The sequence below is a fragment of the Drosophila biarmipes genome, chromosome 3L (genome assembly GCF_025231255.1).
Source record: "Drosophila biarmipes strain raj3 chromosome 3L, RU_DBia_V1.1, whole genome shotgun sequence".
NCBI lineage: Eukaryota > Metazoa > Arthropoda > Insecta > Diptera > Drosophilidae > Drosophila > Drosophila biarmipes.
This window is the reverse complement of record NC_066613.1, coordinates 27520452-27546872: the sequence shown is the minus strand read 5'-3', so window position 1 is coordinate 27546872 and position 26421 is coordinate 27520452. Positions and strand designations below refer to the sequence as shown.

The 26421-nt window shown below is 45.4% G+C and overlaps 8 protein-coding genes and 4 non-coding genes across 17 annotated transcripts; 5 read left to right on the top strand and 7 right to left on the bottom strand.

The window, feature by feature from the left end:
* Positions 1-8112: 8112 nt before the first annotated feature.
* Positions 8113-15398, bottom strand: LOC108030433 (splicing factor 3B subunit 3). Of its 4 annotated transcripts, XM_044094887.2 has the most exons (12): positions 15238-15397; positions 14717-14975; positions 13496-13861; positions 12722-13196; positions 12301-12635; positions 11448-11755; positions 9299-11273; positions 9066-9119; positions 8807-8853; positions 8575-8621; positions 8340-8389; positions 8113-8275 (listed from the first exon to the last, which is right to left on the bottom strand). In XM_044094887.2, the coding sequence occupies exons 2-7, from the start codon at positions 14940-14942 to the stop codon at positions 9300-9302; spliced, it is 3684 nt and encodes a 1227-aa protein (XP_043950822.1). In that variant the 5' UTR covers positions 14943-14975; positions 15238-15397; the 3' UTR covers positions 8113-8275; positions 8340-8389; positions 8575-8621; positions 8807-8853; positions 9066-9119; position 9299. The 4 variants fall into 4 exon arrangements, with proteins under 4 accessions (XP_043950822.1, XP_050741990.1, XP_043950823.1 ...); XM_050886033.1 differs by lacking the exon at positions 8340-8389; XM_044094888.2 differs by lacking the exons at positions 8113-8275; positions 8340-8389; positions 8575-8621; positions 8807-8853; positions 9066-9119 and having other exon boundaries at positions 9298-11273; positions 15238-15398.
* LOC122819085 (small nucleolar RNA Me28S-Cm788) lies at positions 8460-8532 on the bottom strand. Its single transcript, XR_006368536.1, has one exon. It is a non-coding gene; the product is annotated as a small nucleolar RNA Me28S-Cm788 (small nucleolar RNA).
* On the bottom strand, positions 8697-8767 carry LOC122819084 (small nucleolar RNA Me28S-Cm788). The gene has a single exon (XR_006368535.1). It is a non-coding gene; the product is annotated as a small nucleolar RNA Me28S-Cm788 (small nucleolar RNA).
* Positions 8922-9002, bottom strand: LOC122819071 (small nucleolar RNA Me28S-Gm3113). Its single transcript, XR_006368522.1, has one exon. It is a non-coding gene; the product is annotated as a small nucleolar RNA Me28S-Gm3113 (small nucleolar RNA).
* Positions 9182-9263, bottom strand: LOC122819070 (small nucleolar RNA Me28S-Gm3113). The gene has a single exon (XR_006368521.1). It is a non-coding gene; the product is annotated as a small nucleolar RNA Me28S-Gm3113 (small nucleolar RNA).
* Positions 15399-15737: 339 nt separating the features above from the next.
* Positions 15738-17351, top strand: LOC108030893 (UPF0415 protein C7orf25 homolog). The gene is made up of 4 exons (XM_017104072.3): positions 15738-16130; positions 16186-16512; positions 16563-17114; positions 17180-17351. Exons 1-4 carry the CDS (start codon positions 15972-15974, stop codon positions 17255-17257), a joined length of 1116 nt encoding a protein of 371 aa, XP_016959561.1. The 5' UTR covers positions 15738-15971; the 3' UTR covers positions 17258-17351.
* A 61-nt stretch (positions 17352-17412) lies between these two features.
* On the top strand, positions 17413-18573 carry LOC108030901 (uncharacterized). 2 transcript variants are annotated; one of them, XM_017104093.3, is made up of 2 exons: positions 17413-17551; positions 17715-18573. In XM_017104093.3, the coding sequence occupies exon 2, from the start codon at positions 17785-17787 to the stop codon at positions 18307-18309; it is 525 nt and encodes a 174-aa protein (XP_016959582.1). In that variant the 5' UTR covers positions 17413-17551; positions 17715-17784; the 3' UTR covers positions 18310-18573. The 2 variants fall into 2 exon arrangements, with proteins under 2 accessions (XP_016959582.1, XP_016959572.1); XM_017104083.3 differs by having other exon boundaries at positions 17415-17634; positions 17695-18573.
* Positions 18574-18642: 69 nt separating this feature from the next.
* LOC108030912 (protein DPCD) lies at positions 18643-19470 on the bottom strand. Its single transcript, XM_017104106.3, has one exon. The coding sequence runs from the start codon at positions 19330-19332 to the stop codon at positions 18664-18666; it is 669 nt and encodes a 222-aa protein (XP_016959595.1). The 5' UTR covers positions 19333-19470; the 3' UTR covers positions 18643-18663.
* A 353-nt stretch (positions 19471-19823) lies between these two features.
* On the top strand, positions 19824-21759 carry LOC108030880 (B-cell receptor-associated protein 31). The gene is made up of 3 exons (XM_017104049.3): positions 19824-19941; positions 20038-20619; positions 21265-21759. Exons 2-3 carry the CDS (start codon positions 20116-20118, stop codon positions 21445-21447), a joined length of 687 nt encoding a protein of 228 aa, XP_016959538.1. The 5' UTR covers positions 19824-19941; positions 20038-20115; the 3' UTR covers positions 21448-21759.
* Positions 21760-21988: 229 nt separating this feature from the next.
* LOC108030867 (bifunctional peptidase and arginyl-hydroxylase JMJD5) lies at positions 21989-23460 on the bottom strand. 2 transcript variants are annotated; one of them, XM_017104027.3, is made up of 2 exons: positions 23130-23460; positions 21989-23060 (listed from the first exon to the last, which is right to left on the bottom strand). In XM_017104027.3, the coding sequence occupies exons 1-2, from the start codon at positions 23382-23384 to the stop codon at positions 22134-22136; spliced, it is 1182 nt and encodes a 393-aa protein (XP_016959516.1). In that variant the 5' UTR covers positions 23385-23460; the 3' UTR covers positions 21989-22133. The 2 variants fall into 2 exon arrangements, with proteins under 2 accessions (XP_016959516.1, XP_016959507.1); XM_017104018.3 differs by having other exon boundaries at positions 23112-23456.
* Positions 23461-23895: 435 nt separating this feature from the next.
* Positions 23896-24828, top strand: LOC108028483 (gustatory receptor for sugar taste 61a-like). The gene is made up of 4 exons (XM_017100349.3): positions 23896-24040; positions 24205-24396; positions 24453-24643; positions 24706-24828. Exons 1-4 carry the CDS (start codon positions 23896-23898, stop codon positions 24826-24828), a joined length of 651 nt encoding a protein of 216 aa, XP_016955838.1.
* On the top strand, positions 24828-25807 carry LOC108027766 (gustatory receptor for sugar taste 61a). The gene is made up of 5 exons (XM_017099328.1): positions 24828-24872; positions 25007-25129; positions 25183-25337; positions 25417-25669; positions 25727-25807. The coding sequence occupies exons 1-5, from the start codon at positions 24828-24830 to the stop codon at positions 25805-25807; spliced, it is 657 nt and encodes a 218-aa protein (XP_016954817.1).
* Positions 25808-26421: the final 614 nt, after the last annotated feature.

Genomic DNA, 26421 nt, shown 5'->3' with positions numbered 1-26421 from the left:
AATTCAAATGAATTGGGGAATTGGGGAAATCCCCAACAGAGTAGTAGCTAAATCCACAGAAGGGTATGGAGCACCAGTAGAGACACATGACCTTGTTTTCGGCTCCACAACAAACCCGCCTTAGCGGAGCTCGACTGTACTGTGGGGCTGCAGACTGGGCCCAGCTGAGTGCGATTATCGTGGCCATTGTGCCCTCCGGTTTAATGTGATCTCATGTTGATTGATGGCGCACACCTGTGTGAAAGACGAACCGAATCCGTTCGCTTTGTTTCACTTTTTCGTTGGCTTTGTGTCGCCCAAAAAGCGATCTGATGGATTGGCTGGGCAGAGAAAGCTCGGGCTGCACGGGGCTTTCATCTCGGCCTTTGTGTTATGCAATTGCCAACAAAAAAGGGGGCTGAAGTAATTATTAGCAGCCAAAGCCAAACAAAAGCGAAGCGTTTTTGCTCTTTCGCGCTTCGCTGACTTTTTGACGGACAGCCGCCGCAGTGGCTGTTTATTGTCATGGTATGTGGCACAGAGCACCGAGCCACTATCGCGACTGCCGGACATTGGGGGCTGCATGGGTGGCTCCGTTCCAGCGATCCCCGTCCAAAGCCATTGTTGCTGCGCCCTGCAATTTGTATGAATTTCAAATTTCTTCAGCATTGAATATGAAAAACCTCGGCGAAAACGGCAGCGGCAGAAGCAGCAGCAAGAGCAACAACGGCCGACGCAGTCAAGCAGTTTGAATGAATAATTTCCGCAGTCGTCGGTCGTCTTCCGCTGGGCCCCGTCTACGGAGATTCTGCCGGGCACTCAGAGAAACAAAGCTGGGCTGGGAAAACTGCACTTTCAATGGATCACACAATTATAGCGAACCAACGAGCTTCAGGAACTCTGAATAATTCCAGCTCAAGTTACAGTAGAACAGCATTTATAAAATAAATGAATGAATTGATGAATAAGAATTTAGGAAGTAACAGTCTAACTCTATGGGTTTTTTTGATATCTCCAATAAAATATATTTTTCCTCATATTTAAAGTTTCATATCTTCTATCTTACAGCTTGGTTTTGCTTCAAAAAAGTTCCCATATATCCTGCAATTATGTAGGATGCAGGAGTTGCTCATAGTATTTTTTATATAGATTTTTCCCCCAGTGCACGGCTACGGCTGTTTATCGTTGTTGGGCTCTCTGCGCCAAATGAAAATGAACACGTGCGTCCGGTTGCTGCGGCTCAGCTGCTGCTGTTGGAAATAAACACGAGTGTGTGGATATTGTGCCGCACTCATGTGGACCCTGTGGCAGCGCGGCGGGGCAGAAGCTCCGAGACCAGCCAACAAATTTCACTTTATTGATGGGCACTGCACTTGAATTACTGGGGCCACCTAAGCAAACACAGGCGATGGGCCACGCTCGGCCGCACAACGAGGCGTATGCGCGATTTGGCATTAGCATGAGCATTAGCTGGGCAACAGCTGTTCAATCCGAGCTGAGATCACAGGCCTGCAGCACCTGGATTTCAGCCCCACTGCAGCTCGCCTTGTGCGTTCCAGTCCACAATTTAAATGCTAAGTGGGCAAAAACGCGTGGAGACGGCATTCAAATTGCACTGGGGCAAATCGAAAGCGATTTGGCCAATATCTTCGCTACTAAGCTGATGAATTCCGATGCCCCAAATCATAGTAACAACTATAATTACTCGAGATGGGTTTCGATCCCAAAAGATGTTGGGTTACCCGCCTCAGAATATCTACCTGACAGTTCTTCAAATTAATCTCAACACATGCAGGCGGGGTATTCAGAAACGAGGTTCAGCCAAGTGTGCAACTTCAGCTCCGCAGAGTTTCTTATGTAGTAACAACATCATTTCATTCATTGTCTGGCGGACAGCAGAATAAAGCCCCGACGTCTTTAGGAAGTGGCTTTTGCATGGATCACACATGCGTGTGCTGCTCTCGGACGGGGATGCGAGTGTACTGAGTATCCAACGTACGTAGTACTTGTGTATCCAATACCCTCCCAAAGGCCCCATGTCGACTGCTCAGCGGAGCTTATCTCGAGCGAAGTGACCCCAAAAGTGCGATGGCAAAACAGCAACGAGGAGGGAATTCGTCACGGACTCAACCCTGAGTTTTATGGTTCACAGATTGCCGGTTGCCACGGTCAAATTATCTGCTTATTAAATTTCAGTTAACTTTAAAGTAAGTTAGTGTTCGGAGATGAAGGCCTGTCCATTCCTTGCTTTATTTAAAAAACAAGAACTATTGCTCCATAAAACGTTTACTTTTGTGGGCTAGATAAGGCTCATTTCTGTGATGAAAAGTTAATAAATCACTTCTCTGCTAATTAAACTACAAAAGAACTACACAAGCGTCAGAAAATGGTTTAATCAAATCGGGCAGCCCGCAAATAGAGCATTTACTACCAAAAATCTTGCACAACCCAGGAATTTTGGGAAAGGCAATTCCAAAATGGAAATCCAACTGGCCCCACATGTGGCTCAGCTGTTTGCAATTACTTTTGGAAGTAGCAGCGACCACGACGTCAAAGATACAAATCAAAGACATTGCCACCGTTGCGCAACAGGCGACACAACCCCATCTAAGTGAAAGATACAACATCTTTGGTTCTGGAGCTGGGAAATGAGTGCTTCAGGTGGCAGGAAAATGAAGATGGACTGCGAATGGGGCTGCCTTCGCCGGAACTAAGCGACTTCCGCTCCACTCGAGCAGCCGTTCGCCTTCTGGTGATTTCTGCAGCGATGCACTGGAAGAAAAACAAGCTACAAAACTATCAAATTAATATCCGAACAAAGCTGAAGAAAAGAAAAACCTCTAGAGTCTGCTGGCCTAATTTCGGGACACTTAGCTTACGGATTGCTGTTTTCTGATCACCCAACAAATAAATTAACAAAAGTCTGAGCATATTTTTCCCGGTGCAAAAGTGTGCGATCCCCATGCTCCAGATTGACAAACAACACGTGTGACTGATGGAGTGAGCGAGTGAGTGAGTGACTGGCTGGGCAAGTGAATGAATGAATGAACGAGCGGATGGATTGGATTGGCTGGGGGATGGGTGGACTCGAATGGCTGAAGTGTGCAGCGAGTGTGGGGCAATGGCAATCAATGTAATGCTTATGCCGACGCTGGGACCTGCGATCCGAAAGATGTGGGGCCGGGAGACCGGGCACCGAACCAGATTCAGATTCTGACTCAGGACCACAAATTGCTTTCAATTATGTTGCATGCGACTTGCTCCCGTTTTTATGCCTCATTGTTGACGTGTCTCCGTTGGCAAGTTTTTGCCCTCCTCCATTAACCATCCGTCGGATGCGTCGGCTCCATCGGATCCATCGGATCCATCTGGGCCATGTTTCGTGCTCTGCGTTGATGATCTCCGTGTGCGACTGATCGGGTTGCTTTATGTATTTATCTTGCGACTGTGGCAACTGCACTCTCGACAGCACCATTATTGTCCCCATCATCGCCGCACAATGGAGCTGAGGCCCCTGAAAAGCCCTCGAAACCTAATCAGAACTTTCAAGATTAGAGTAAAAATATTTGGAGATTTATATGAATTTAATTTAACTTATTTTGAAGACATTTTCTAACACATTTATTTGAAAATAATAAACATATATTGAAATGTTTTGCAAAAAACGTTAACTCTCCTCCACTGTACCCACTTTTTGCCTGGTTCCCTTCCTTATGACTTTGATTTTAAGCATCGGTTTCAGCATTAAAATGTTCCATTATAAGACCACCACCCCGATCCCCGCCAAAACCGCAGCAAATTACTTGCGGAAGTGCGCCACGCCCTCCAAAGTGCAGGTTTGACTCATCGAGGAGATGGGATCGCAGTCCATGTGGGACTTTGCGATTGAGTTACTCGACGCAGCGCCATCATCATTATCATTATCGTCCTGGTAGAGATCACTTCTCGGGGATCGGGATCCCTCAGCTGCGTGCAAATTTGTGCTTTTAAAAACAAACTAAAGTGAAAATTATGTCAAACCTGTTGGCCAGCCGGTCGTCGCTGGGATCTCGTTCTGGTTCTCGTTGTCCATCTCCATCCATCTGCATCCGCATCTGAATCGGAATCCGAATCGCCTCCGATCTCCTTTCAGCATCCAACTGGAATTGAGTAATTTGTTGCAAAGACAATTAGATGCAACAGATTGTTGACTAAGTGACTGGAACGTTTACAGTTGGGACCGTCGGTGAAAGGAAGTCGAGCAGCTGAGTCCGCTCCCATGAAGATGTCTTTGGCCCGGGGGCGAACAGTTGGACTCGACGGAACGATGGGCCGCTGACAAGCTGGGCGAAGAATGGTCACTGTGGGAATCCTAGGTGGGGATATGAAGCACTTTCAGATTTACATTATCCACCTTAAAAAACAAATTATTTTTGTATTTACACTGTTTATGTGAGGAAATGTATTTCCCACCATTTTATAAGTAAATATTTTAATATATATTTTTTATAATTGACCTTATGACAGGCCAAGTTAAAGATAATAGGTATGCCATATTTTACTATTGAGAAATCAGTACTTGGCAGTATTTTCTGTAAGTGTGGCCTGCAGGAGGGAGTTCACCGGAGTTCAGAAGGCATCGAATGAAATGAAGATGCCACCGCAACGAGGAGACTGCGATTGGTCCCCCGTAGCATTTCATAATTTTCAGCCAATTATGCGAAATTGCCAGAGTCTTTGGGGCTAGCCTCAAAAGCAAACAGACCTTGGGCCGAGTTAATGACATTGAATGGGGTCAGGTCCCAGTCCCAAGAACCACAGAAAGCCGCAAAAGCAAAAAGCAGCGACGACGAGTTTTGAATCATGGGGAAAGATTGCTGACAGCAATCAACAGTTGTGGACTTGTGGGCTCGGGGCTCTGCCGCATGTGAGTGTCACTCTGCCCCTTCGCAAACCACCTCGTTTTTCCCCCTTGACGGTCAGCAGTTTATATGTTGCAACTTGCAAGCGATCAGGTGGTCGTAGCCGACTATATGATGACACTGCCAAGGAAAAATATAGCTAGATCAGAGCAAGGCTGAGAAAGGCCAATCAAAGGTCTAATATACTACCTTGTTGCATATCAGTGTCCTAGATTATCTAATCATTTAAATGGAGGGTTTAATGTCCTTATCAAATAAATAGCCAGAAATTCTTCACTGTAACTATAGTAATTTCTATTCATTTAAGCTCCATAGGTCCGCTATTGAAATCACTTTTGTGATCCACTTGCTTTTTACCTCAGCACTCACCATCTTTCACCCACTTTCCTCCGCTGATCTCAGATTGCAGCTAATTCGCCTGCTCAGTTCTTATCGCACATAATTGGCCGCTGGCCGATTTATACATTGGATATACCCGCCGCGGGTTAGAGATCGCGATCGCAGCCTCTCCCAATCGCAATCTCTCCCAACACGTGCACATCAAACTCTACGCTTTATAATTGGTTTGTCGAGCTGCCAGCAGCCGGCTAAGTCGGAGCCTTAGCCTCAGATTCAGTCTTCAGAGCCCCAGCTGAAGCTCACATGTCTGCGCTAAGGCCAGAGAGAAGGCAAGCGGGCCCCAAGACAGGCACTGAGAAAAATTCTTTATTTGGATTATGGACTCTATGGACTCCGAACCAAGAACTTCTTATACAGACCCTTACTATAAAAAATAGAACAAAAACGTATGATGATTAAAGCTAACTTGTTAATTTCTCAAGAATTCGCGAATTTTCCGATCCGATGTGGGTTTCTCTGGATCTGAAGAATTCGCTCTCTTGTAATTTCTTCAATAACTCTATGTTGGTTTCTCTGGCTCTGAAGAATTCGCGCTCCTATATTTCTTCAAGTTGTATGCTTTTTTTCTAGCTCTGAAGAATTCGCTCTCGGATATTTCATTCATATTTTTACTATTGGATTTCTTCTTTGCTTCTAATTTCTCGAGGATTAACTAATTAGTATTAACCATATTCGCCTATTTTTTCGCGTGCCACCAAAACCAACGTGAGCGATGCTAAGTGAATTAAAATAATGCTGCCGCTGCTGCCTTCCGCTGATGATGATGATGTTGTTGGCGATGCTGATGAGGCCGGGTCCCCGTCCCAGTCTCAGCCTCAGGAACTCCCCTTGGGATCCGCCAACCGCTCTGATGATTCTATTTATTACGCGGCAGGCAATTTGCAATTTTCCGCTGCGTTTTAATTATTTGCCATGCCCGTTAGTTTTAATAAAGTTGCTAACTGTGAAAAGACGTGACTGGCGAATGGGCCTTTAACTCGCAGTGCGCACACAGGGAAAGTGTCGGCCTAGCTGGTTCTCTCTCGGTTCTATCCTGAGTCCGCCATCCTCCTCGCATCCAGACTCCGGTCCAGACATCTGATTAAAATCTCGGCGTGTCCGGCAGAATTTCGCTGGAATTCTCACACGCAAGCGGCGGACAGCTGAAAAGTTGCAGCGTTAACACCCATTGCTTGAAAAAGTCCCCAGATCGTGGGGCACTTCGTGCGAAGTTTTATCACGCAAGCCATTTGAGATGATAAGCATCTGCGGGCCCGGGAACCCTGCAAATGGGAATCCGAATCCGCGATCTTGCAGAGCAGATAGCGATCACCAAGCGCTGATATCGACGAGTGCGCGCGGTCCGAACTCACGCCCCACAACAAGGGATCAGTGATGGAGAAACCATCAAAACTTAGCCGGGAATTTCTAGTATTAAATGTGGGATATCTTAAGTCAGCTATTCCGAAATATATTTGATGACTATACTTCAGAAAAATGTATAGATCAACAGCATAACATAAATATAAATTGTTATTACAATTCGAATTTTAAGATTACCTTTAACCAATTTAACATAAATATCAGAATATTTACAATTTATATATCTTATTGATATTTAAAATATTTAAATATAGAAATAATGTTCAAATACCTTGCCATCACAGTCCCCATTTCGACGGCTAAACAGCCAAGCCAGCAGCACTCCGAGGACTCGGAGACTGGGGTCGCCTTGTCTTATCTCCAGCTGGGCATCTGCTCATCTCGCCCGTCTCCCCGTCTCGAAGTCCCCAGCGCGAGCAGAAATCCCAGAAATGGCAACCGCTCCAAGGCGCCGCACAAAGGGGCGTGGCAGGTGTTGCAGGGCAGGTTGCTTTCTTGTTCCTTTATTTTTGGTCTGGGGGTGCCAAGTGTTTGCGCCAAGCGTTGATTGTCCTTATCAAAGGCACAGATCGCTTTGGCCAGAGGAACTGAGCAGGAAAGGCGGCGCGAACTGCATGCGTAGATGCCTCCTAGAGATCGCAGATTGCGCTTGCGTGCCAGTCTGGCAAAAACAGCCAGAAAAAAGAGCAAAACCGAGAAAAACCAGTGCCAAGTGATGAATGTCCGTGTTATGCGATCTAATGATCTAGAAATGAAGTTAATAAATCGTTTAACCAGATGGCACACAGCTCTCTTTTGAGATCGGCAGGGGCTGCTTCTGTGAATTCTTCAAGACCCAGACAGCAGAACATCAGAGATGTCCGAATTTCGCGACAAGAACAATGTACAATTCATATTTGTGGTACCCTAAAAATTTGGAATATATAATTTAAATAAATTTGAAATATTTAAGTTGTGTTCTTAAGACCACAACTGGGCCGCTCAACTGATTTTTTACTTATAAAACGCATAGCAAGTTAATAAATGGCACTACCATTTTAAGATATTATTTTTGCTTTGAATTTAAATTCTAAATTGTATTAAAGATACAGCCTCCTTAATGTCAGCTACCAACGAGGCAACCGCCCAGCACTGCCTCACTCGCCCCGTTTGGCAAGTGATCCGGCCACCGGCCGCCAGACAATTTGCATAACTACTGTGCTTATGCCGCAAACATAACAAATTACAACGATTTTGCGTACATGCCGGGCGGATGGAAAACGAGGCGTTTAGCAAATATCTGCCGTCCCATAACGGGACTGCGAGCCGGGAAAACGAAGAGCAGTGCAAACAAGGCCGAGATGTTGTGGCCAAGACACATGGTAATGGCCGTAATAAGGCCCCAGCAAGACAGGCGAACATCAGCTTGAATTATGCAAAACGGTCTCGTCTTCGCGGAAAACCCGACAACAAATCACCTCACATTCCTCGGTTCGTTTAATTGCTTTTATTTAGAAATCGCTTACACTACGATGATTATATTTAGGCTGTGCAAAAAGTCGAATTTGCAACGCTTATGCTAATATAAATAGGCGGCAGTCGATTAGTGGTTGATCGGTGATTTAATGTGCAATTAGTTGGTATAGATGTACAGACTGTAAGAGAAAGAACGTTTGAATTAGTTTTAATTTAATGCGGGAGTTTTGATGATCAACTTACCTAATGTATGATTTGTTTTAAATTATGCGCCACATACCCCAACATAAGATCTGGAATTGAACAGAAGATATTCCATTAATTTACTTTATTAAGTATTTTACCAATCAGTAAATAAGTTTTTTTAGCTCAGTTACTAATTTAAAATCAAATCATTTCATTAGTCTAACATATGTAAATAACATCATTGAGTTAGTTTGCTAATGATGTATTTGTTTGAACTTACTATAATTCTTACCTTGCAAACAGTCCGAATGTAAAGTCATTGGAGTTCTCCTGATGCAACTGCAATCAAATAAAAAATGTTTAAAAAGGGTTTTAAAATTAAGAAGGTAAAACAAATAAATAACAAAATTTATAATCTCCTCAGTTACTAATTTACAATCAAATCATTTCATTAGTCTAACATATGTAAATAACATCATTGTACTTCTTAAAAAAAAGGAAACTAATTCGGGTTTAGTTCTTACCTTAAAAACGTTATAAGGGCAGCGTTTGGCGATTTCGTTAGTTTGAACTGTAAGATTAAGGAAGGGTAAAAATTAACAATAAGGTTTGAATTGTAAATAATATTTTAAATAATTTTTGTATCAGAAAAAGTAACTTTACACTAATCAAGTTTGTTCATAGGTGTCCCAAGGTAAATCGTAAATCATCATTCAAAATAAATGTTTGCTTTACTTTATTTATTTAAGATGCAACCAATTTTCGATATAAAAACCAACTTACCCAATTCAGCAAGATTAGTTCCTATTAAGCTTTTGTTCTTCTTTCCTGCTCGATCTGAAAAACATAGGAATATGTAGTTAGTCTTGTTTTATAATATAATTATTTTATTTTCAATGCTTTATCAGTTACCAAAATTTACGCTAATCAAGGCATTTCATAGGTGTCCCAAGGTAAAATAGCTATGTCATCACAAAAACCCAACAGACTACCAAAGATTTTCGGTTTTAACTCACCTTAGAAGGCATAGCGCGTGCGTATGTCCTCTAGCTTCTTGCAGATCTGATTGGGAGTGCGGAACATGTCCCCGGCGATACTCTTCTGCTTCGCTGCCTCAATGGACAGGTACTGCTCGCAGAGATCGCCATCCAGGACATTCTTCACCGGATAGTACGAGCTCCGGTAGCTGAGATGATCGCGGCCACAAAGCGGGGGATTCTCGTTGCGCATGTGCATCTCCAAGTGCTGGAAGAAGTCGTAATCCTCGCGACTGGTAAAAGGAACGAAAGCTCCCACCGTACCACTCAATGTGGCGTATATGAGGGCCTCTGAACCTCCAGGAATGAGGGTTGCCTTCTGCAGCGACATGATGATCTCGCCCACATGGAAGGAGCATATGTTCTCCGACTTCTGCGAAGCACCAGACAACAAGCCACGATCCCACAGGGATTTGGTGCCAGTGGGATCCTCATCCACATCATCCGTCACCGAATGAGGCAGTCGCTGAATGCTCAAGTTGCCAAACTTATCAGCAATGGCTATGGTGTCGTAATCCAGCAGAGTAGTGGCCGTCACCCACCGAGGATGAGTGTCATCGGCGAAAATGATCAATTGATTCTCGGCGCGACGATAGCGTATGAAAAATACAGATTCCTGGACATCCGACACGTAAACCCGATGACCCATGGCTTGGATGTTGACAATCTGGTAGGGAATGTGTTTGTTCTCGCACTTGCGCAGCATTTTCTTCTTGCCGTAATCATAGATCCTCAACATCCGTCCGCAGCCGGCCAGCAAACGACCTTGGAAGCCACACAGGGCTCCCGGAATCTCATCAATCTCCGTGCGATGCATAAACTCTAGGCTCGAGCAGGTGGGATCGATTTTGTAAATGTCTATGCAGCCGCCTTGCGAGATCCTGGGATTCAGCTGAAGATCCTTTGCGATTCCCACAGCCAGGTAGTACCGACCATCTGCTGCTATGGAGAACTTGAGCATGGCCATCGACATAATGGCCTCGTTTTGGGTCAGCGGCACGCTGAACATCGTCTGGCCGTGCATGGCGTCCAGGCAACGGATTTGCGAGGCCCACAGACCCAATCCGGCCTTGGGTGACGAGAACACATCCTCGGGAAGGACTTCGCTGATAAACGCATTGGCCATTTCGCGGGCCAACTCCCTCTCCTCGTCGCCCGCCGCACTGCGCATCTCCTCGGCCATCTGCTCCTTTCGAGCGGTCTTCGTATCTTCTGTGTAGGCATTGTGATCCGTTTCCGCAATCAGCATGCGACCCGTGTCCGGGTGGATTACAAAGGTACGGGGAGTGTACTGCAAGGGGAATGCCACTTGATTGAATACCGCTCCCAGTTTTTCCAGCGCCAAGATCCTCAATGTGTTGGTGGATATGGCCACTATGCCTTCGCTGCACTGCTCACTGGAGAAGCCGGAAGCGTATTCCAGGGTTTCGTAGGACAGAGGTGTCAAATGGAAGCGATTCTGGTGGTAGTACGACAACCAGGTTCTGCTGGACATGGCCAGCACAGCTTCTGCGCCCTGCATCTTGATCCGGAAGAGCTTCACAGGGCGGGAACCCAGATATCGAGTTCTAGTGTCTGCTAAATCTCCGGAGACAGGATCCAGAACAGTCCTCAGCAGGACACCGTTGCTCAGGCCAATGTTCAGGTAAATGGTTCCCTTATTGCTGCCACTACGCTGGGCGGGAGCATCTTCATCCATGGCACCTTGAGTAGTGCTCTCTGTGTGGCCCATTTCCACCAAGCAAAGGGATTCGGCTGGCGAAGGCAACGCTTGCATGGAGCAGGGGGTAAGGCAGTTGTTGGGATCCAGGGACAGGATACGCACGGTATTGTCCGCCAGGCCAACTGCCAAGAACCAAGACCGCTGCTCACCCTCGGGAACAGTGCCCAGGGCCATGCACATGATCTCAGCCGGCATTTCAGAGCGTTCGGTGTATTCGTTCAGCTCTCCAGTCTGCAAGGATAAATTGTCCCCATTAGTTTCATAATGATTAAAGGACAAGGATTTTTCTTGATTTTAGAGCTCAGCACTGCAGGACACATAGTGTCTCAACATGATTGTTCTTTTCGTGTTTTTGTCATCACAGCAATATATTTTGAACTTTGAAAAGCAAAAGAGAATGCTTACCGGATCCATTTCGAAGTAGACCAACTCCCTGCCCGACAAGGTAATGACCACCTGGCGCTGGTTGACGGCACACTTGGTGATCGACTTCTTGCCCGGAGCCTTCCACTCATTGACACGCTTATCCGAGCGGATGTGCCGAATGCCATCGGGGTACACCTGGACCAAGGCATCGTCCCCCAGGGCGGCGCAGCAAAGTGTGGGGGTGGTGCCCAGGAATCCACTGTCCGTGACTTCCTCGACGGTCTCGCCAATACTCAGAACCAGAGTGGCATTCACGAAGGACACGATGATGTAGGCATCGAACTCGTCTAAAAGTAGGGGAACAGAACAGAACTTTGGTGGTGAGTATTGGGAAAACAAATCAACCAGCAAAAGGATTGCCTATCAAATGAGACATTGGATAATCAGTTTATCAAGTTGTAATCAATGGATAATTCAGCTGAAACACGGTTGATAAATATCGCATCATGTTCAATGTCCGACTGGCTTAAATTTAGCTTTGAGTGTTCTGTTTTTTTTTTTTTGGGTAGTAGTAGTATCTGACTTATGAGCTGGATAAATGTTGCCTTACCTATCGCTTCACAAAAGACAAGTTAAATTTACACAAACGAGAGAAAGTTCTCTCAAATCGCTTGTCTTTTTCGATAGTTCACACAATTGACGTCTGTGTTTAAGCGCCTGAAATAAGAGAGAACTGGTGGTTGATAACTTGTGGGACTTGTTTGGAATCGTGTAAAGCTATGTGTAATCTATATCTCGATCTGTATCAATGCACCAGTTGAGTTATTAGCCACGTTTCAGTCTTACTCTAATCTTAGCCTAGAAATCAGGATTTACATGAGTGCACACTCACCATCAGCTCGTTTTTTCACAGTCCAAACCGCATTGGGATTACCGGGCAGCTCGGACACGGCCATCTCGGAGACCTCCAGGCCGTGGCGGAGGACTCGCAGAGTGGAACGCGGTCCTCGGCCGCAAAGGACGTACAACTGAGGGGTGTCCTCGTTGGCAAGATCGGCCACCTGCGAAGTGATGATCGGGGCGAACGAGGGCAGTTCATCCACCAAGACCAGATTCTTCAGGGCACGTGGCGCAAAGAAGAAGGTTTCACCCTCCTCCAAGGGCATGGCGGAACTGAACTCCGGCTCGTCATCATCGTCACCCAGGTGGGCAATTTGATACAGGTAGCTAAAATGAGAAAATGGTTTAATTAGTATCTTCCATGAAAATAAATGTAGCAAGGCTAAGAGGCAATATTTGAAGTAGACACTTACTGGTTGCCGAACTCGCTGGCCACGAACAGGAAACCCGTCTTCAGCACACACATGGCCGTTGCCGGAGGCACTGTGTCGAAGTACTTTAGCTTGATCTCGGACACCACATCATCGTCCGTCTCTAGGGTAATCTTGAAGATGTCTCCCTGCTCGGTTTGCAGCAGGAAGAAGTACATGCTCTTGGTGCGATGCGTGGCCGAGCAGATGAAGATCATGCCCCTTTCGGGGTCGTCCAGATCGTTCCTCCTGCGCGGAATGGGACAACGGATGTCGTGTTGATCGCCGAGATTCTTGTAGGTCAGATAGTTCTCCGAGCAGATGAGCACGCCCGAGGGACCGTCATTGCCGCCGGGCACAGAGACCAAGAAATTGGCGTGCTCTTCCAAGGGCTCCGAGTACTTGCGAACCACGTGGTTCAAGCCGAGATCCAACTCGTAGAAGGTAAGCGTCTGCTGAGTGCGCTGGGCGGCGTCACCTGGAGTAAAAAGAAGAGGTATAGGTTAGTAATTGGTTTACAAACGGCATAAGTAACTGGTTGTACTAATTGAAATGCAAGGAACAGGAATATTTAACTACAAAAATGATGTTCTGGGATTTTTAAGTGTGGGTCACAAATCAGTGAAGTGTGGCTAGGCAATTACAGCAACACCAATGGTTCAGTGATCGCGCTTTATCTGGCACTAAGTACATGCAGTGTTCGTGGTGGGAAGTCCACTAAAACTGTGAATAAAAGCGCCTCCTTCGAGCTAAACACTACAATGCACCGATGCCTACCCGATGGATCCATGTCGGCCTCCTCGTAGTCTATCTCCAGACAGGCAAACATGGGGTTGTCGAAGCCCACGTCCACGCCTACCATGTGGTATGTCAGGGTGTTCGACTTGTGAGCCTCCAGGGGCGAGGAGATCGTCAGGCGGGCCTGCGTGTCCCGATTCATGATGTAGGCCAGCTTTTGCTTCTCCACGGCGCCAATCATCACGGCTCTACCCTTGGGATCAATGGCGAAATACTGGCCAGGCACAATGCGCCGGCACCCCGACTTGCCGAACGTCTCCTGGTGCACCTTCTCGAGCGCATTTTTGGAGGGAATATACTCGAGGATCACAATGCGACCGGAGTCCGACCCAACAACTATGTAGTCTGGAAAATAAAAGGAAATCCTAATATTAGACACGTGTATTTAAAGTATTTCATATTTTATGTGTATGCAACTTATAGTGTAACTCGAAGTTTCAATTCGCCATTCCGTTGAGTTGGTTTATGGCAAATGCGACGCCAAGTCTTTCGGTTTTTCTCGCACTTAGACGCGTTTTAAGGTCGTACTGGGGTCAACTAGTGAAGAGTTGCCTCAATAGGGATTTGTGCGGCCCGGAAATGTCAAAATGTCTTAAAACTATGTATTAACCGGGAGAAACCTTGGATATTGCTTAGTGTAGCTAAAAAAGTCACTTCTGCACAATTCCTGAACATTCTAAAAATAAATGATCTAGGGTAGCTGTGTGGAAGAGTTCCCACGTGGTTACATGAAGTATTTAGGGTTATCTGCAGACATCTTAAAAACGCGGGAAGAGCTACGCAGATCTGATAAAAATAAGTATTCAAAAAGGAATTAGACCACTAAATTCGTTTGAAATAAATGCACAATTAAGTACAGTTCCCCATTTGGAATACTCTAAGGTAGAGTTACAACCTTTTGGTGGAACACGTGTTGTATACTTCTTTACACTACTCGGATAAACGTTTGTCAATTTTAAAATGTAACATATAATTAATTTTGTTGTTTTTTGTCGAAAAATGTATACAACTATCTTGTCTTGAACCGAAAACGTGTTCATTAAGTTCTTATCAGGCTAAATAAAAGTATTTGGATCATATTATAAACAAAAAACTAGATTTTATGATTATAGGTGATATAGATTGTGCTGGAACTGGCATAACCTGCTTTAAGAAGTTTCTCCCAGCTAGTGTGGCATGTGGTACCCCTTAAGAACTCACCTTTGGTTCCGCCAGTCAGGCGAAAGGCCATCAGGGCGCGGATGCACCCGAAGATCTCCGTGGAGAGGAGGGTGTGCACCTTCCCGGTGTTCGAGTCGGGCCGCAGGAGCTCCAGCGACTTGCCACGTGACAGGAGAACCTCCTGCTGCTTGCCGCCGGAGAAGTTGCCGTGAACCGCGTGGGTCACCCCCGTGCCCTTCTGCAGCGTCAGGTTGTACAGATACATGGTGCAGCGCTACGCGTTCCTCCCTTCCCAGAACTGAAAGCAGAAGGCACAGTTGAGGTTAGGTACAGTCGCAGACAAAGGTCGCCGGAACAGCCCGATTTGGGGCGTTTGTTTTGTACTGCTTTGAAAACCATGGCCACAGTATGGGAAGTCGTGTCGCCTAACGATGCTAGTAAGCAGCATTTGATTCTTAGTTTAGCACGCTTCAAATGCGACCAAAGCACAGACATTTCTGATTTCTGGAGATACTTCGTGCAGAAGACGCTTAAAGTTAGAAGCGGGTGTGTTTGCTTACCTTCTGCCGGTTGACTGGGAGCCCTAGCACATGGCCCCAGCGATGCCTTCGGATTATAGTTTTCTAGTTGCGCAGATTACCAAGCAGACTCCATTTTTCACAGACTCACTTTTCACATCCGCTTTGCTCGCCGAAAAAATTTGAAAGAGTGTGTGTAGGGATGGGAGAGGTCAACACATCGAGTATGAATACATCGATTACAATGAGTTTCTATCGCAATATTTATCGAGTGTCACTGCTTTATAAAAATACTTGATATCGATAGTGGGGAGAGAGATTTTTGGAGAGCGGGAGCTAATCCGCTATTTCCCTTTCTTATTTAAATATCTATTAAAATAAATATTTTTGTTCCGATATTTATCGAGTGTCACTGTTTTATAAAAATACTTGATATTGAAGAAATTGATGATCTCTTTAATAGTGTGACCATACAAACCGGTTAAATTATCGTTATCGCGCAGCGTTGCCAGACGCAAACAACTTTATGTATCGATATTGATAGCTAACCTCCAGAAAATAGAGTAACTTTATGTCGCCAAAATCTTCAGTTCTCCTGAATTTAAAATAAAAATACAAGCTGAATACAATTTCAACTCCGGCGACCTCGAAAACAGGGCCCATAATTGGGTCGCTGGGGCAGAAGCCCTCTCTGTCTGAACAGGGTACTTGTCACCGAATCAGCTGACAGTTGAGAACAATTATTTCGTGATTATTGTTTATATTGCTGAGCAAAAATGGAGGAGAAGACGGATCGGGAAAGGCTCTACGAAGAGGCGTACAAGAAGGTTAAACTGGGCGAGGAGCTGAAAAAGGCGCTGATAGACTTCGATGAGCTTCCGGGAGTCAGCAAGGTGCAGCGAAAAATTCAACAGGAACTAAAGTTCCTCAACAAGGTTTGTCCTCTTAATATAATTCTGGAAAGTTACCAACCAGCCGGTTTTCCTTAAGGTGATTACCACAAAGTCCGTCAAGGAACACCACATCACCAGCAGTAACTTTGTCTACTACGACTTCCTCATCAAAACACTGCGTTTGCAGCAAGGAGTGGTGGACATCAATGCCGTCTTCCGGCTGGAATCTAGGGATAGCCCGCTGAGGGTCGACATAGTGGCCAACAACGGCCTGAAGTGGGTGAAGGTGATAGCCAGGAACTCGAAGTCCGTGGAGGATGCCGCCAGGGGGTGTGTGAGCATCGGAGCCCGCAGTGTTTTGGACCAGGCGGAGGATTACCTGGAGGCCAGTGAACTGAGTTTCTGCATGTTCCAGAGGCCAAAGGTAGTAATTCATTTAAAAGCCCCGTTTTTGTTTTCATCACTCGCTTTTAGATAGTATTTTACTTCTCGAACAAAATAGAGGACTCCCTGCATGAGGAGCTCCTGGAAATGGGTGTGCAAACGGCCTCTTTGGACTCTCCCGACAGTGACTTGGATCTGTACAACACCACCTCGAACGAACTGAATCTGGATGTGACCACTCTACTGGCCTACGTGAGTGCCCTGACCAATGGGTCTGCCAATTGGGTCTACAAGGAGCCCCTGCTCACCGAGCAAGCGGAAAGGGAAAGAGCCTCGCCGCTGAAGCCTCTGCTGGAGAAAATCCTGGAGGGGAAGACCCTGGTCTGCTGCCAACTAGCCTGCGATGCCTTCCAAAGTATTTTGGACATTGTCGGTGGCGAGGGCGAGAGAAGACGCGCCGAGGAACTGATGAAGAGGGTCACCGTGTTTCCGGATGTGGAAACCATACCCGAGGAGTTCTCCCACATACGCTTCACTGCCAATGTGAACGAGCGAAGTCTGAAGATCTTTAGCTTCGGCATGGCCAGGCAAATTTTTACAGTGACTTCCAATAAGGCCTTTGTAAGATCAGCTAAGATGCAGGTATGTCTTGTCTATGATTGGATTGATATATATCTTACTTGACCTTCCTTTTCTCCATATTACAGGGCATCAATGTGCCTGTGTTCGTCCACGCCTCTGTCGCCCTAACTGAGGGTAAGCAGGCCACAGGCAGACCCCTTTAAAAGGCGTTAGGTGTTGGCTATTTAAATATAAATTATATGATTTTCATTTTTCAAAAATGTCTATTAAATGTTACATTAAATTTGAATATTTAAATTTGATAGTTTTAATGCGATATGTTTAAGCTATCGATAGGTTTGCTGGCAGAGTTGCCACATCTCGCGGCGAAAACATATGTAAACAAAAGTGAAATTTGGGGAAATTGCGTTCTTGTACAAGAACAAGTATTTTTAATTGTTTAAAGCAAAAGACAGCGCATTGGAAATAAGTTTAATAACATTTGGCTACCGGGAAGCGTAAGTTGTAAAATAGTCTATATTTTAACTGTAATCCAACAAAGATAACCGGGGAAAACATGGACTGCGCACCACTTAATTTGGTAAGAATGAAAACTTCCGATTCAACCCATTATAAAGGTAGTTATTTTACACAATCACAGGCCCACTTCCACGAGCGAAGATCGGAGCGGTTTATCCGGAACCATCGCTACGAGGAGGCCATAAAAGCCCTGGAAACCTCGCTTATTTACATGCAGGATGCCCAAAAACGGGTGGCTCTGCCCAAATCCAAGGAGGTTCTGGACACATTGACCCTGGATTTCCAGCGAAAACTGCGCCAAATTGAGATGAGGAAGACCCAGCACGGCTTGAATAAGCTGAAGGACTTTGCCCCTCTGAAGGAAACCAGTCCCATGTTGCCCCTCCGGCCGGAAAACGGAGCCAGTGGATCTGGAGGATCTGCGCAGTCGGTGGCCAAGGCAATTGACAAAACAGTCCAGGATTTCGATGCCAGGTTTACCTCTTCCTTGGTGGCAAGGGCGCCCAACTTATTGGCCAACTCGGAGCCCCAAATGGAGACGCTGAAGGGGAGCGAGCCTGCCAAGGATGAGGATGATCGAGAATCTTATAATCACCGGCTGACGGGCAGCGGGGATCTAGACCTGCCCTCTCTGGCTCCCTTGGAGTTGCCCTCCTTCGATTACAGCCTGTTCACCAGCTCGTCGGCTCCTTCGCTGGCCAGTTATGCTGGCATGGCCGAGAGTTTCCAGAAATAGAAGTGGGATCGAAGCTTAAAACCCATAGACTTTGTTTAAATTCGGGAGATCTCTTTGTAACACAGTGCCCCCTGAGTCCAAATTTAATTAAGCTCTAAAGAGGTTATACTTTTAGGTTTACGTGTTCTGAATTTTGTTCAAAATTGAAATGTTGCTTTAAAGTAAACTAAATTAAATAGAATTTAGGTCACTATCAGGGAGTATATTGATTTGTGAATAATTTAACATTATTCAAAAGTGTGCAAATAAATATTTAGATATGAACGTTCTGTATTTTCCTTCAGAATAAGTAACCCTTCTGCATCAGCCATCATATGAACTAATCAAAAATACTTGCACTAATATCTATGTCCTTTATTTGGCCATCAGACCCTTCAGCAGGTCATCCATGTCCGTTTCGGTTTCGACATTTTTGAGTAGGAGCAGGACCTGTGCCTCCATTTCGCAGAGGATGGCTGGCTTCTGGTAGGTAACTATCAAGGTGTTGAACTGGTGGTGCACGGAGAGGCTCTCCTGCGAGGGCTTGACCCCACAGCGGTCCAGGTCGGGTACGGGGATGACCTTGTAGTACTTCTTGTTCGAGGTGCGCACTATTATGGCCCGCTTTTCGGGATCGGCGCTTACATTGTACACGTCCAGGGAATAGGGCATGTTGCGGATGCGCCACTCTATGTTCTTCTTGGTGATCCGCTTGCTGAGCAGGGGAGCAGTGTTGCTCTCCCGCAGGGTGAAGTCCCCGCCAGCAATCGAGTCCGCATCGTCGCCGGATCCCTGCGATTTGTTGCCCGACCAGTTCAGCTGACGGGGCTCCTCGCCCAGTTCGATTTCCCAGTCCGACTCGCCCATTATCTTGTTGCTCTTGGACTTCCAGGCCCTCCTCTGCACGATGCCCGTGTCCATGTTGTACTCCTCGGCCATTTGCCGGCCATCCGGAAACTTGTATAGCACCTTGCGCGCGCGCCCGCTTATCATGGAGTTCTTCTCCGCCGACTGCAGGTAGTTCAGCCAGTTCTGGTAGGACATCTCGGGGACTATCTGTTTCCGCTTCCGGGGACTAGAAATTGGGGAACGAACTGATTCTAATTGGGGAGAAAATTTGAACGCACATTTCGGTGGAAACCTGGCAGCCTGGCAACCCGGCTGTCAGTTTGTTTACTTCGCAAACAGGGCTGCCAACGCGTGCGGTGATTTGAAAAATATTGGTCTAGCCGTTTTGTCTTTAGAACCGTTAGTTATATAACACTTAACCAGAAATATTCCTTCATGAAAATAAAATAGGAATATCCAGAAGAGTACGTTCGATTCAGCCCTATTTCCTTTATAAATTTCAATAACACATAAATTCCAAGCAGTACCAAATGATCGAAGCATATATTTAGGTATGAAAAGTTGTTGAGTTTTTTATTTGCCATTTTTGTATAGTTTTTTTTGGGTTAAATGGTAATTAATATGCAATATGCAAGATGTTGAATTTCAAATTTGGCTTTTTTCTGGCTACTTACTAGCTACTTGCTAGCGCGAGTTGGCAGCCCCCTCTGTACACAAAAAAACAGAGTTGACGTGGCCGAGCAGTGACTACATAAAATATTCGCATATTTCATCACGGCAGCGATTTAATTATTGCTATTTAAAGTAAGCAGCAGGCTCTCCGGCCGTAGTTTAAAAATAGCCACCCGATCGCCAGTCCTGAATCCGTAGAACTAGCGCTAATTTGGACACATTTTTCAGGCACATTAGCAGAGGCCGACGAAGAAAAAGTGAAAATCGAAATCAAATCGAAAAACGGGAATTAATTAAACATTTAAAATGAGTTTGGTTTGGACTTTGATCGCTGGATTTCTCTACGCGGAAATCGCCCTGGTCCTGCTGCTGGTTCTGCCCGTGCTGAGTCCCTACAAGTGGAACCGGCTCTTCAAGTCCAAGTTCCTCTCCATGCTGGGCCAGCAGGCGCACATATACTTCTTCCTGATCATGGGGCTCCTCGTCATCTTCCTCCTGGAGGCCATTCGCGAGATGCGGAAGTACTCCAACTTTGAGCAGAGCGGAGAGGTGCACCTGAACGTGGAGATGCAGCACAGCATGAAGCTGTTCCGCGCCCAGAGGAACTTCTACATCTCCGGGTTCGCCATCTTCCTGGTCCTGGTCATCCGGCGACTGGTCTCCCTTGTCTCCGCTCAGGCCAACCTGCTCGCCCAGAGCGAGGCCTCCATGAAGCAGGCCCAGAGTGCCACCGCGGCCGCCAGGTCGCTGATGGAGGACAAGAAGACCGAGAAGGCCAAGGAGGCCGGCGAGGACACCACTTTGATCGAGGTGAGTCCGTCTGTTTACCACCTGCATCCGATCCCCAGGAATGGCATGTCTAGAGAGCTAACACATAAGACTTTGGAGTTCAATTGGCTACTACCAGCTGTAAAGATATGGCAATGCATATAGAAGGTGTGGTCAAAACATAGGGTACCCATAATCTGTAGGAAAAAAAGAATCGCAAATTCCATGTCGTCTGAAACAATATCCGTCGTAATATCTTAGGTCACTGTAATAATGATAAATTTTAGTCAAGTTATATCTAGTTATAGGAATCTAAAATATTTGTATTTATTTTGGCCCAAGAGACTTAAATACGATTAAAAACAACACTTCCAAGACTGGAGCAAAGCCCGCTTCTAGCATAATTTGTCATAGACATGGAATTACTTTTGTTTTGACCACAGCTGAACGTTTTGAAACCACACCCAAACACAAAGTTGGGCCTTGAAAAACCGAAGCCACTACTCGAAAGTTAAAACCTCTTGTTAACTCTTTAAACAGCTGTCAAGACTGCGGAGACGTGTGCAAGGACTCACCGCCCGAGTGTCCTAAGTATCCCCACCTAGAGCCCCCACCTCATAACCATTCCCAAACACCCGAACCAAACCAAAACCCAATCGAAACTCAAACGAAATCCGAATTTTGCAGCTCAACAAGCTGCGCGAACGCGTCCAGGAGCTCACTGGCGATCTGAACCGCGAGAAGAAGGACAAGGAGGCGGTAAAGTCGCAGGCCGAGAGCCTCAACCGCGAGTACGACCGACTCACCGAGGAGTACAGCAAGCTGCAGAAGCAGATCACCATCGGCGGAGCCGGAAACAAGGATGATTAAGCTCTCTGGAACCGAGTCCAACATTTAAATAACGATAAGACTTATAACGTGGCGGTGGGGCAGCGGAAGCAGGCACATTTAAAATGATTATACACGATTTCAAATCGATAAAAAGCACACACATCTTAATGTTAATCCTCATACACACCTTTCTACCCATTGATAGCGATAGTGGGGTTTATTGATAATGGCTCCCATTTGCGTTCGTTTTGCCTGAAATTCTTTGTATTTAATTCGTATGTGTTAAGTTTTGTTTGCCACAGTTACACACCCGAAAAGCGTCGTGGCTATTAAAAGAACAACCATAAAGTACTCCTCCAGTTCTGATCGATTCGATGAGTCATTATTCGGCGGACGGTCCACATCATGTCTGATTCGTATCGCTGCAATGACGTCAGAGGGCAACCTGTTTGCCTAGCTGCCGGTCAATGGTCGATCGGATATCGGGCGTAGTTAAGATTTGACTTCCTAAAAATAGAATAACTAAATAAACCCCTTTTAGAATTATATAAGGTCGTTTTGAAAAGCAAACACAAACCAGTCAAGTAGTAGTGGTTCCCCAGTGTGTATTGCAAAAATATTATAGTCTTAACTTTCAATAATACTTGATATTTTCAAAAAGTTATTCACTTCCTTTCACAACACGGTTTTAAAAAGAGGGTCTCAAATTAATATTCGTATAAGTACTACTCCCACCAGAAGCTCACAGAAAAGCTGGGGGCCTCAGATCTCACATAGTGCCACCACTTGGGTGGCATGTACAAGCAGTCGCCAGGTTGAAGGAGTAAGTGGTGGAACTTGACCTTGTCCAACAAGGGATAGGTTTCCAGATCCAGCTGGGAAGCATCTATTTGAGATGTATTAGATAGGAACTCGCTTTCGTGGGGATACAGGTTCTCGGTGTCTTCTGGAGCAGCTAATATAATCTTCTTAGAACCGAAGACTTGGCATAGTAAGTTGTGCTTGGGGTCATAGTGCATGGGTGAAATGGTGCCTGCTGGTCCCAGCCAGGCCTTTATGTCCACAGCTCCCGGGGGATCCTCTTTGCTTATGGAACAGTAGTCGGGAATGGATATGTCTGCCTTGAGAGCTGGTATCTGGGAGAAGAGTTCGTGCTGGGCGAGATACTCAATATCCTGTTTGCTCTTACTCCTATCCCCTCCAAATTGCCTTTTTAGGAAGTCGCGGATCTTCACCAGCTGCTGCGACCACTCATCGCTGGCATAATTGGAACCTATTTCTATGGGCACCGTGCGGTTCCCGGCCACTTGGAGCAGGTAATTGAGATCCAACCACCTATCCAGAGCAGGCCAATGTTGGATGGTGTTTAGAAGGAGTGCGGGCTGTCCTGCCTGAAAGCACTTTGTTTGGAACTCTGGTAGGCTGGGAGTTTCAAGTTGCGGTATATCACAGGTGCAGGATACTCGTTTCAATGGCTTCAGAACGGGCAGGGTTACGGAATCCGCCGATCTCCCCTTGTCCAAATAATCCATCATGACGAGTTTCAGTTCGCTCCAGTCCTCCATGCAGCCCAGTAGTTGAGCCTCATCCAGGATCCCACTGCATAGCTCCTTTTGAGCAGGACTCGAGCTCTCCAGAAGCAGGAAGAAGATCTAAGAAATGTATTTTTAGTTGGGATACAATGCACTAGGTACAAGCCCTACCTTAAAGTAGCAACCTACGGCGTATATCTTCCTGGTAATTAAAGGAACCCTGCTGAAGTGTCCTGTGTGTATGCGTTCCCAGTTCCTGTCCACTAAGGCACAAATAAGGTATCTGGTCTCCTCCTCCCCGGAATCTCCTCTAGACTGGAAGTTCTCAATGTAATCCGTGGCCCTTTTAAGTATGTAGCGTGCCTCGACTTCATCCCGGACCAAGTTTTCAATATCCACCCAACGGGGAAGCAGTTTCGTCAGCTCCGGAATCGTAGAATCCATTGAGTGTTTGAGAACTTGAATATGTTTACTATTTTGTTTACATTCTGAAAGCCATATGTATAATACTAGTTAATATCGATAAACAGGAAATGCTGCCCGTATCGATGTTTAGCGGTTTATTTTAAAAAAATATTTATAAAGTCTAAAACCTATTATAAAGTGAAATCATTTTATTATATATTAGGCATAAGTAGAAATATATTTCATTGTATATAGTATTACTTTTTTATGACTACTTATTTAACTTCGCTGATGGGGGTTCCTGTTAAAAAACTCCTTCCGGGAGTATTTGGAGGAGGTCCTTTCAAAGCGCAGGACTTTTTTGCACTGACACGAAATTGAAGTAAGTTCAGAGCTTTACAGGGCGGCGTTGAGCTCCGAAAGCCCCACAATAGAGTGTCTGCACTGAAGGGCCACTAATTAGGGGTTTTGGGCTAAGCTGGCGGGTAAACAACAATTATGAGACGTGCCCGTGCAAAATGGGGATTACTGGAGGTCAGACTTGAGCAGCATGTCGAAGGCGTCGGAAAAGATCCTGAAGCGCCTGAAGGAGCGGCGCCAAAAGCAGAAGGCCATTTTGGCCATGCGATGGCGGTGTGCCCAGGGAGGGTTGGAGTTCGAGCAGCTGGACACCTTTTATAGAGCCATCAGGCCATGTAAGTGGACAGAGAATTTGGGTACCATGATATCATTATGCTTTCTCAATTTGTTGAAAAGGGGCTTAAAAGTATGCTTCATTTTATTCCATTTTGCATACTTTTAGACACCCTTAAAAAGGGAAAAAACTTGTTATTTTTTTTATATTATATATTCGTCTCAGATCTTTGTGTGGCCCAGTTCTTTGGCATTATGCCCTTGTCCAATATCCTAAGTCGGGATCCTCAGGACGTAAAGTTTAAAGTCAGGAGTATTGCCCTGGGAGTCACTGGTCTCTTCCTCCTACTCGGTGGCATCAAGACCTTGATAGGTGCAAATGTCCTGTTCAAGGCAGGATTGAATGCGAAGAATATGGGTGAGTATATGAACGTGTGTTGCTTCAGATTCTAATCTCATTTAAAAACGCAATAGTTGGCTTGGTTTTCCTTATCGTGGGCATCGCCAACTGGCTGAATTTCGTGGGGTTCGCTCGTTCCTGGTCGCACATAATGTTACCCTGGAGCTCCCTGGATATCCTGATGCTATTTCCGCCCTATAAACGTTGCAAGAGGAGCCTTCGGTCAAAGGTCAACGTGATTGTACTAAGCGTGGGTGTTCTGGCAGTGGGTAGGTTGTTTATACTATCCTTCCAACTATTTTTAGGGAATCTGAAACCCTCTTTTAGGGGATCATATGCTGTACTATGCCTCTGGTTATGTCAGTTACAGCATGCACGTTTGGCAGTGCCATACGAACCAGTCAGAGATTACCTTTAAAATTTATTTGGAGAAGGAGTTCTCGGACATAATGTTCCTCCTGCCATTCAACATTTTCTCAATGGGCTACGGTTTTGTAAGCATAATTGCAGACTTGAATTGCTTCTACGGGTGTCTAAAAGTATGCTTTGATAAATATAGCTTCTTTTTGTTGCATACTTTTGGCCTCCTCCACTTGCACCTCCTTTTACATTTTATTATCCCTTTTAGTGGTTAAATGGAGCATTCACCTTTCTGTGGAACTTTATCGACGTCTTCATAATGATTACCAGTATAGGATTGGCTCAAAGGTTTCAGCAATTTGCCGATCGAGTGGGCGCTTTGGAGGGTCGTGTAAGATAACCTTGCAAGACCTTCGAATATTTTGTATTACCTTCTGCATTTAGCATGTTCCGGATGCTCTGTGGTACGATGTCCGACGGGATCACATACGCCTGTGTGAGCTGGCCAGTATGGTGGATGCCAGTATGTCGAATATCGTGTTCGTGTCCTGTGCGAACAATGTTTATGTGATCTGCAACCAGGCACTAGCTATTTTCACGTGAGTTTTTCATTATAATCGAGCTGCATCTTTTTGATAATTTACTAAGTGAATGTTACAATCATACGACATCGTTCAGCAAACTGCGACATCCCATCAACTACGTGTACTTCTGGTACTCGCTGATCTTCCTGCTGGCCAGGACAAGTCTTGTTTTCATGACCGCCTCCAAAATACACGACGCCTCGCTGCTGCCCCTGAGGTCCTTGTACCTGGTGCCCAGTGGTCACTGGACTCAGGAAGTCCAGAGGTTCGCCGATCAGCTGACCAGCGAATTTGTTGGACTGTCTGGCTACCGTCTGTACTATTTGACAAGAAAGAGTCTCTTCGGGGTAAGTATATTGCTTATGTAGAGTATTAATGGTACTGGTATTGCTCATCTTCTCCAGATGCTGGCCACCCTGGTCACATATGAGCTTATGCTGCTCCAAATGGACGCAAAGAGCCACAAGGGTCTACGCTGCGTCTAAAAAATTATAAAAAATAACAATTACTTTCATTAATTTTAAATGTTTATATGCGTGTACTTATATCGATATTATCTTATGTTCTAAAACTGCGCCTTTGCCTGGTGCTTGGGTTCATCAAACTCACCCGATTCGGGTGGTTTTTAAACGGCCAGAAAGCTTCGCGGATAATTTGCCATTTGAAGTATCATTTCAATTTTCGGCCCAGCTGTCACTCACAGGGGGCGAATCCACAAATGGGAGGGCAACCAAAGTCGTTTGCCATTAGTTTCAATTATTCTTACACATGTAGACAAGCGTAATGTTGATGGCAACTCGATGAGCTTGCAAACAGGAGGAGGAGCTGGTAAGGTTACATAAGGTGGAGTACACAGAAAATAAAGTTCAATATTACTTGGGACTATCACCAAAATTGCTAAAAAAAAAAGCATATAAATATATATGGATAACATGTATATATAGACAAAATAGATAAAGTGCATTAAAGCCTTAACAATTAACTTACAACATCTAAAAATGGGCGTTTCATGTCCCAAATTCATGTTACTTTGATAGAAGGTAACTCGAAAATGTATATCATAATTATAATTATATATAATTATATATAATTATAATTT

Excerpts from the sequence above, each read along its gene's own strand:
- LOC108028483 (XM_017100349.3), top strand. The coding sequence starts at position 23,896 with ATGTCGAAGGCGTCGGAAAAGATCCTGAAGCGCCTGAAGGAGCGGCGC. Across the intron at positions 24,041-24,204 it reads TTATAGAGCCATCAGGCCAT|ATCTTTGTGTGGCCCAGTTC; the intron begins GTAAGTGGACAG and ends TATTCGTCTCAG. Across the intron at positions 24,397-24,452 it reads ATTGAATGCGAAGAATATGG|TTGGCTTGGTTTTCCTTATC; the intron begins GTGAGTATATGA and ends AAAACGCAATAG.
- LOC108027766 (XM_017099328.1), top strand. The coding sequence starts at position 24,828 with ATGTTCCTCCTGCCATTCAACATTTTCTCAATGGGCTACGGTTTT. Across the intron at positions 24,873-25,006 it reads TCTCAATGGGCTACGGTTTT|TGGTTAAATGGAGCATTCAC; the intron begins GTAAGCATAATT and ends TATCCCTTTTAG. Across the intron at positions 25,338-25,416 it reads CAGGCACTAGCTATTTTCAC|CAAACTGCGACATCCCATCA; the intron begins GTGAGTTTTTCA and ends GACATCGTTCAG.
- LOC108030880 (XM_017104049.3), top strand. The coding sequence starts at position 20,116 with ATGAGTTTGGTTTGGACTTTGATCGCTGGATTTCTCTACGCGGAAATC. Across the intron at positions 20,620-21,264 it reads AGGACACCACTTTGATCGAG|CTCAACAAGCTGCGCGAACG; the intron begins GTGAGTCCGTCT and ends CGAATTTTGCAG.
- LOC108030893 (XM_017104072.3), top strand. The coding sequence starts at position 15,972 with ATGGAGGAGAAGACGGATCGGGAAAGGCTCTACGAAGAGGCGTACAAG. Across the intron at positions 16,513-16,562 it reads GCATGTTCCAGAGGCCAAAG|ATAGTATTTTACTTCTCGAA; the intron begins GTAGTAATTCAT and ends ACTCGCTTTTAG. Across the intron at positions 17,115-17,179 it reads TAAGATCAGCTAAGATGCAG|GGCATCAATGTGCCTGTGTT; the intron begins GTATGTCTTGTC and ends TCCATATTACAG.
- LOC108030867 (XM_017104018.3), bottom strand. The coding sequence starts at position 23,384 with ATGGATTCTACGATTCCGGAGCTGACGAAACTGCTTCCCCGTTGGGTG. Across the intron at positions 23,061-23,111 it reads CCGTAGGTTGCTACTTTAAG|ATCTTCTTCCTGCTTCTGGA; the intron begins GTAGGGCTTGTA and ends TACATTTCTTAG.
- LOC108030433 (XM_044094888.2), bottom strand. The coding sequence starts at position 14,942 with ATGTATCTGTACAACCTGACGCTGCAGAAGGGCACGGGGGTGACCCAC. Across the intron at positions 13,197-13,495 it reads GGCCGACATGGATCCATCGG|GTGACGCCGCCCAGCGCACT; the intron begins GTAGGCATCGGT and ends TTTTTACTCCAG. Across the intron at positions 11,756-12,300 it reads TGTGAAAAAACGAGCTGATG|ACGAGTTCGATGCCTACATC; the intron begins GTGAGTGTGCAC and ends CCCTACTTTTAG.
- LOC108030912 (XM_017104106.3), bottom strand. The coding sequence starts at position 19,332 with ATGTCCTACCAGAACTGGCTGAACTACCTGCAGTCGGCGGAGAAGAAC.
- LOC108030901 (XM_017104083.3), top strand. The coding sequence starts at position 17,611 with ATGGACTGCGCACCACTTAATTTG. Across the intron at positions 17,635-17,694 it reads ACTGCGCACCACTTAATTTG|GCCCACTTCCACGAGCGAAG; the intron begins GTAAGAATGAAA and ends ACACAATCACAG.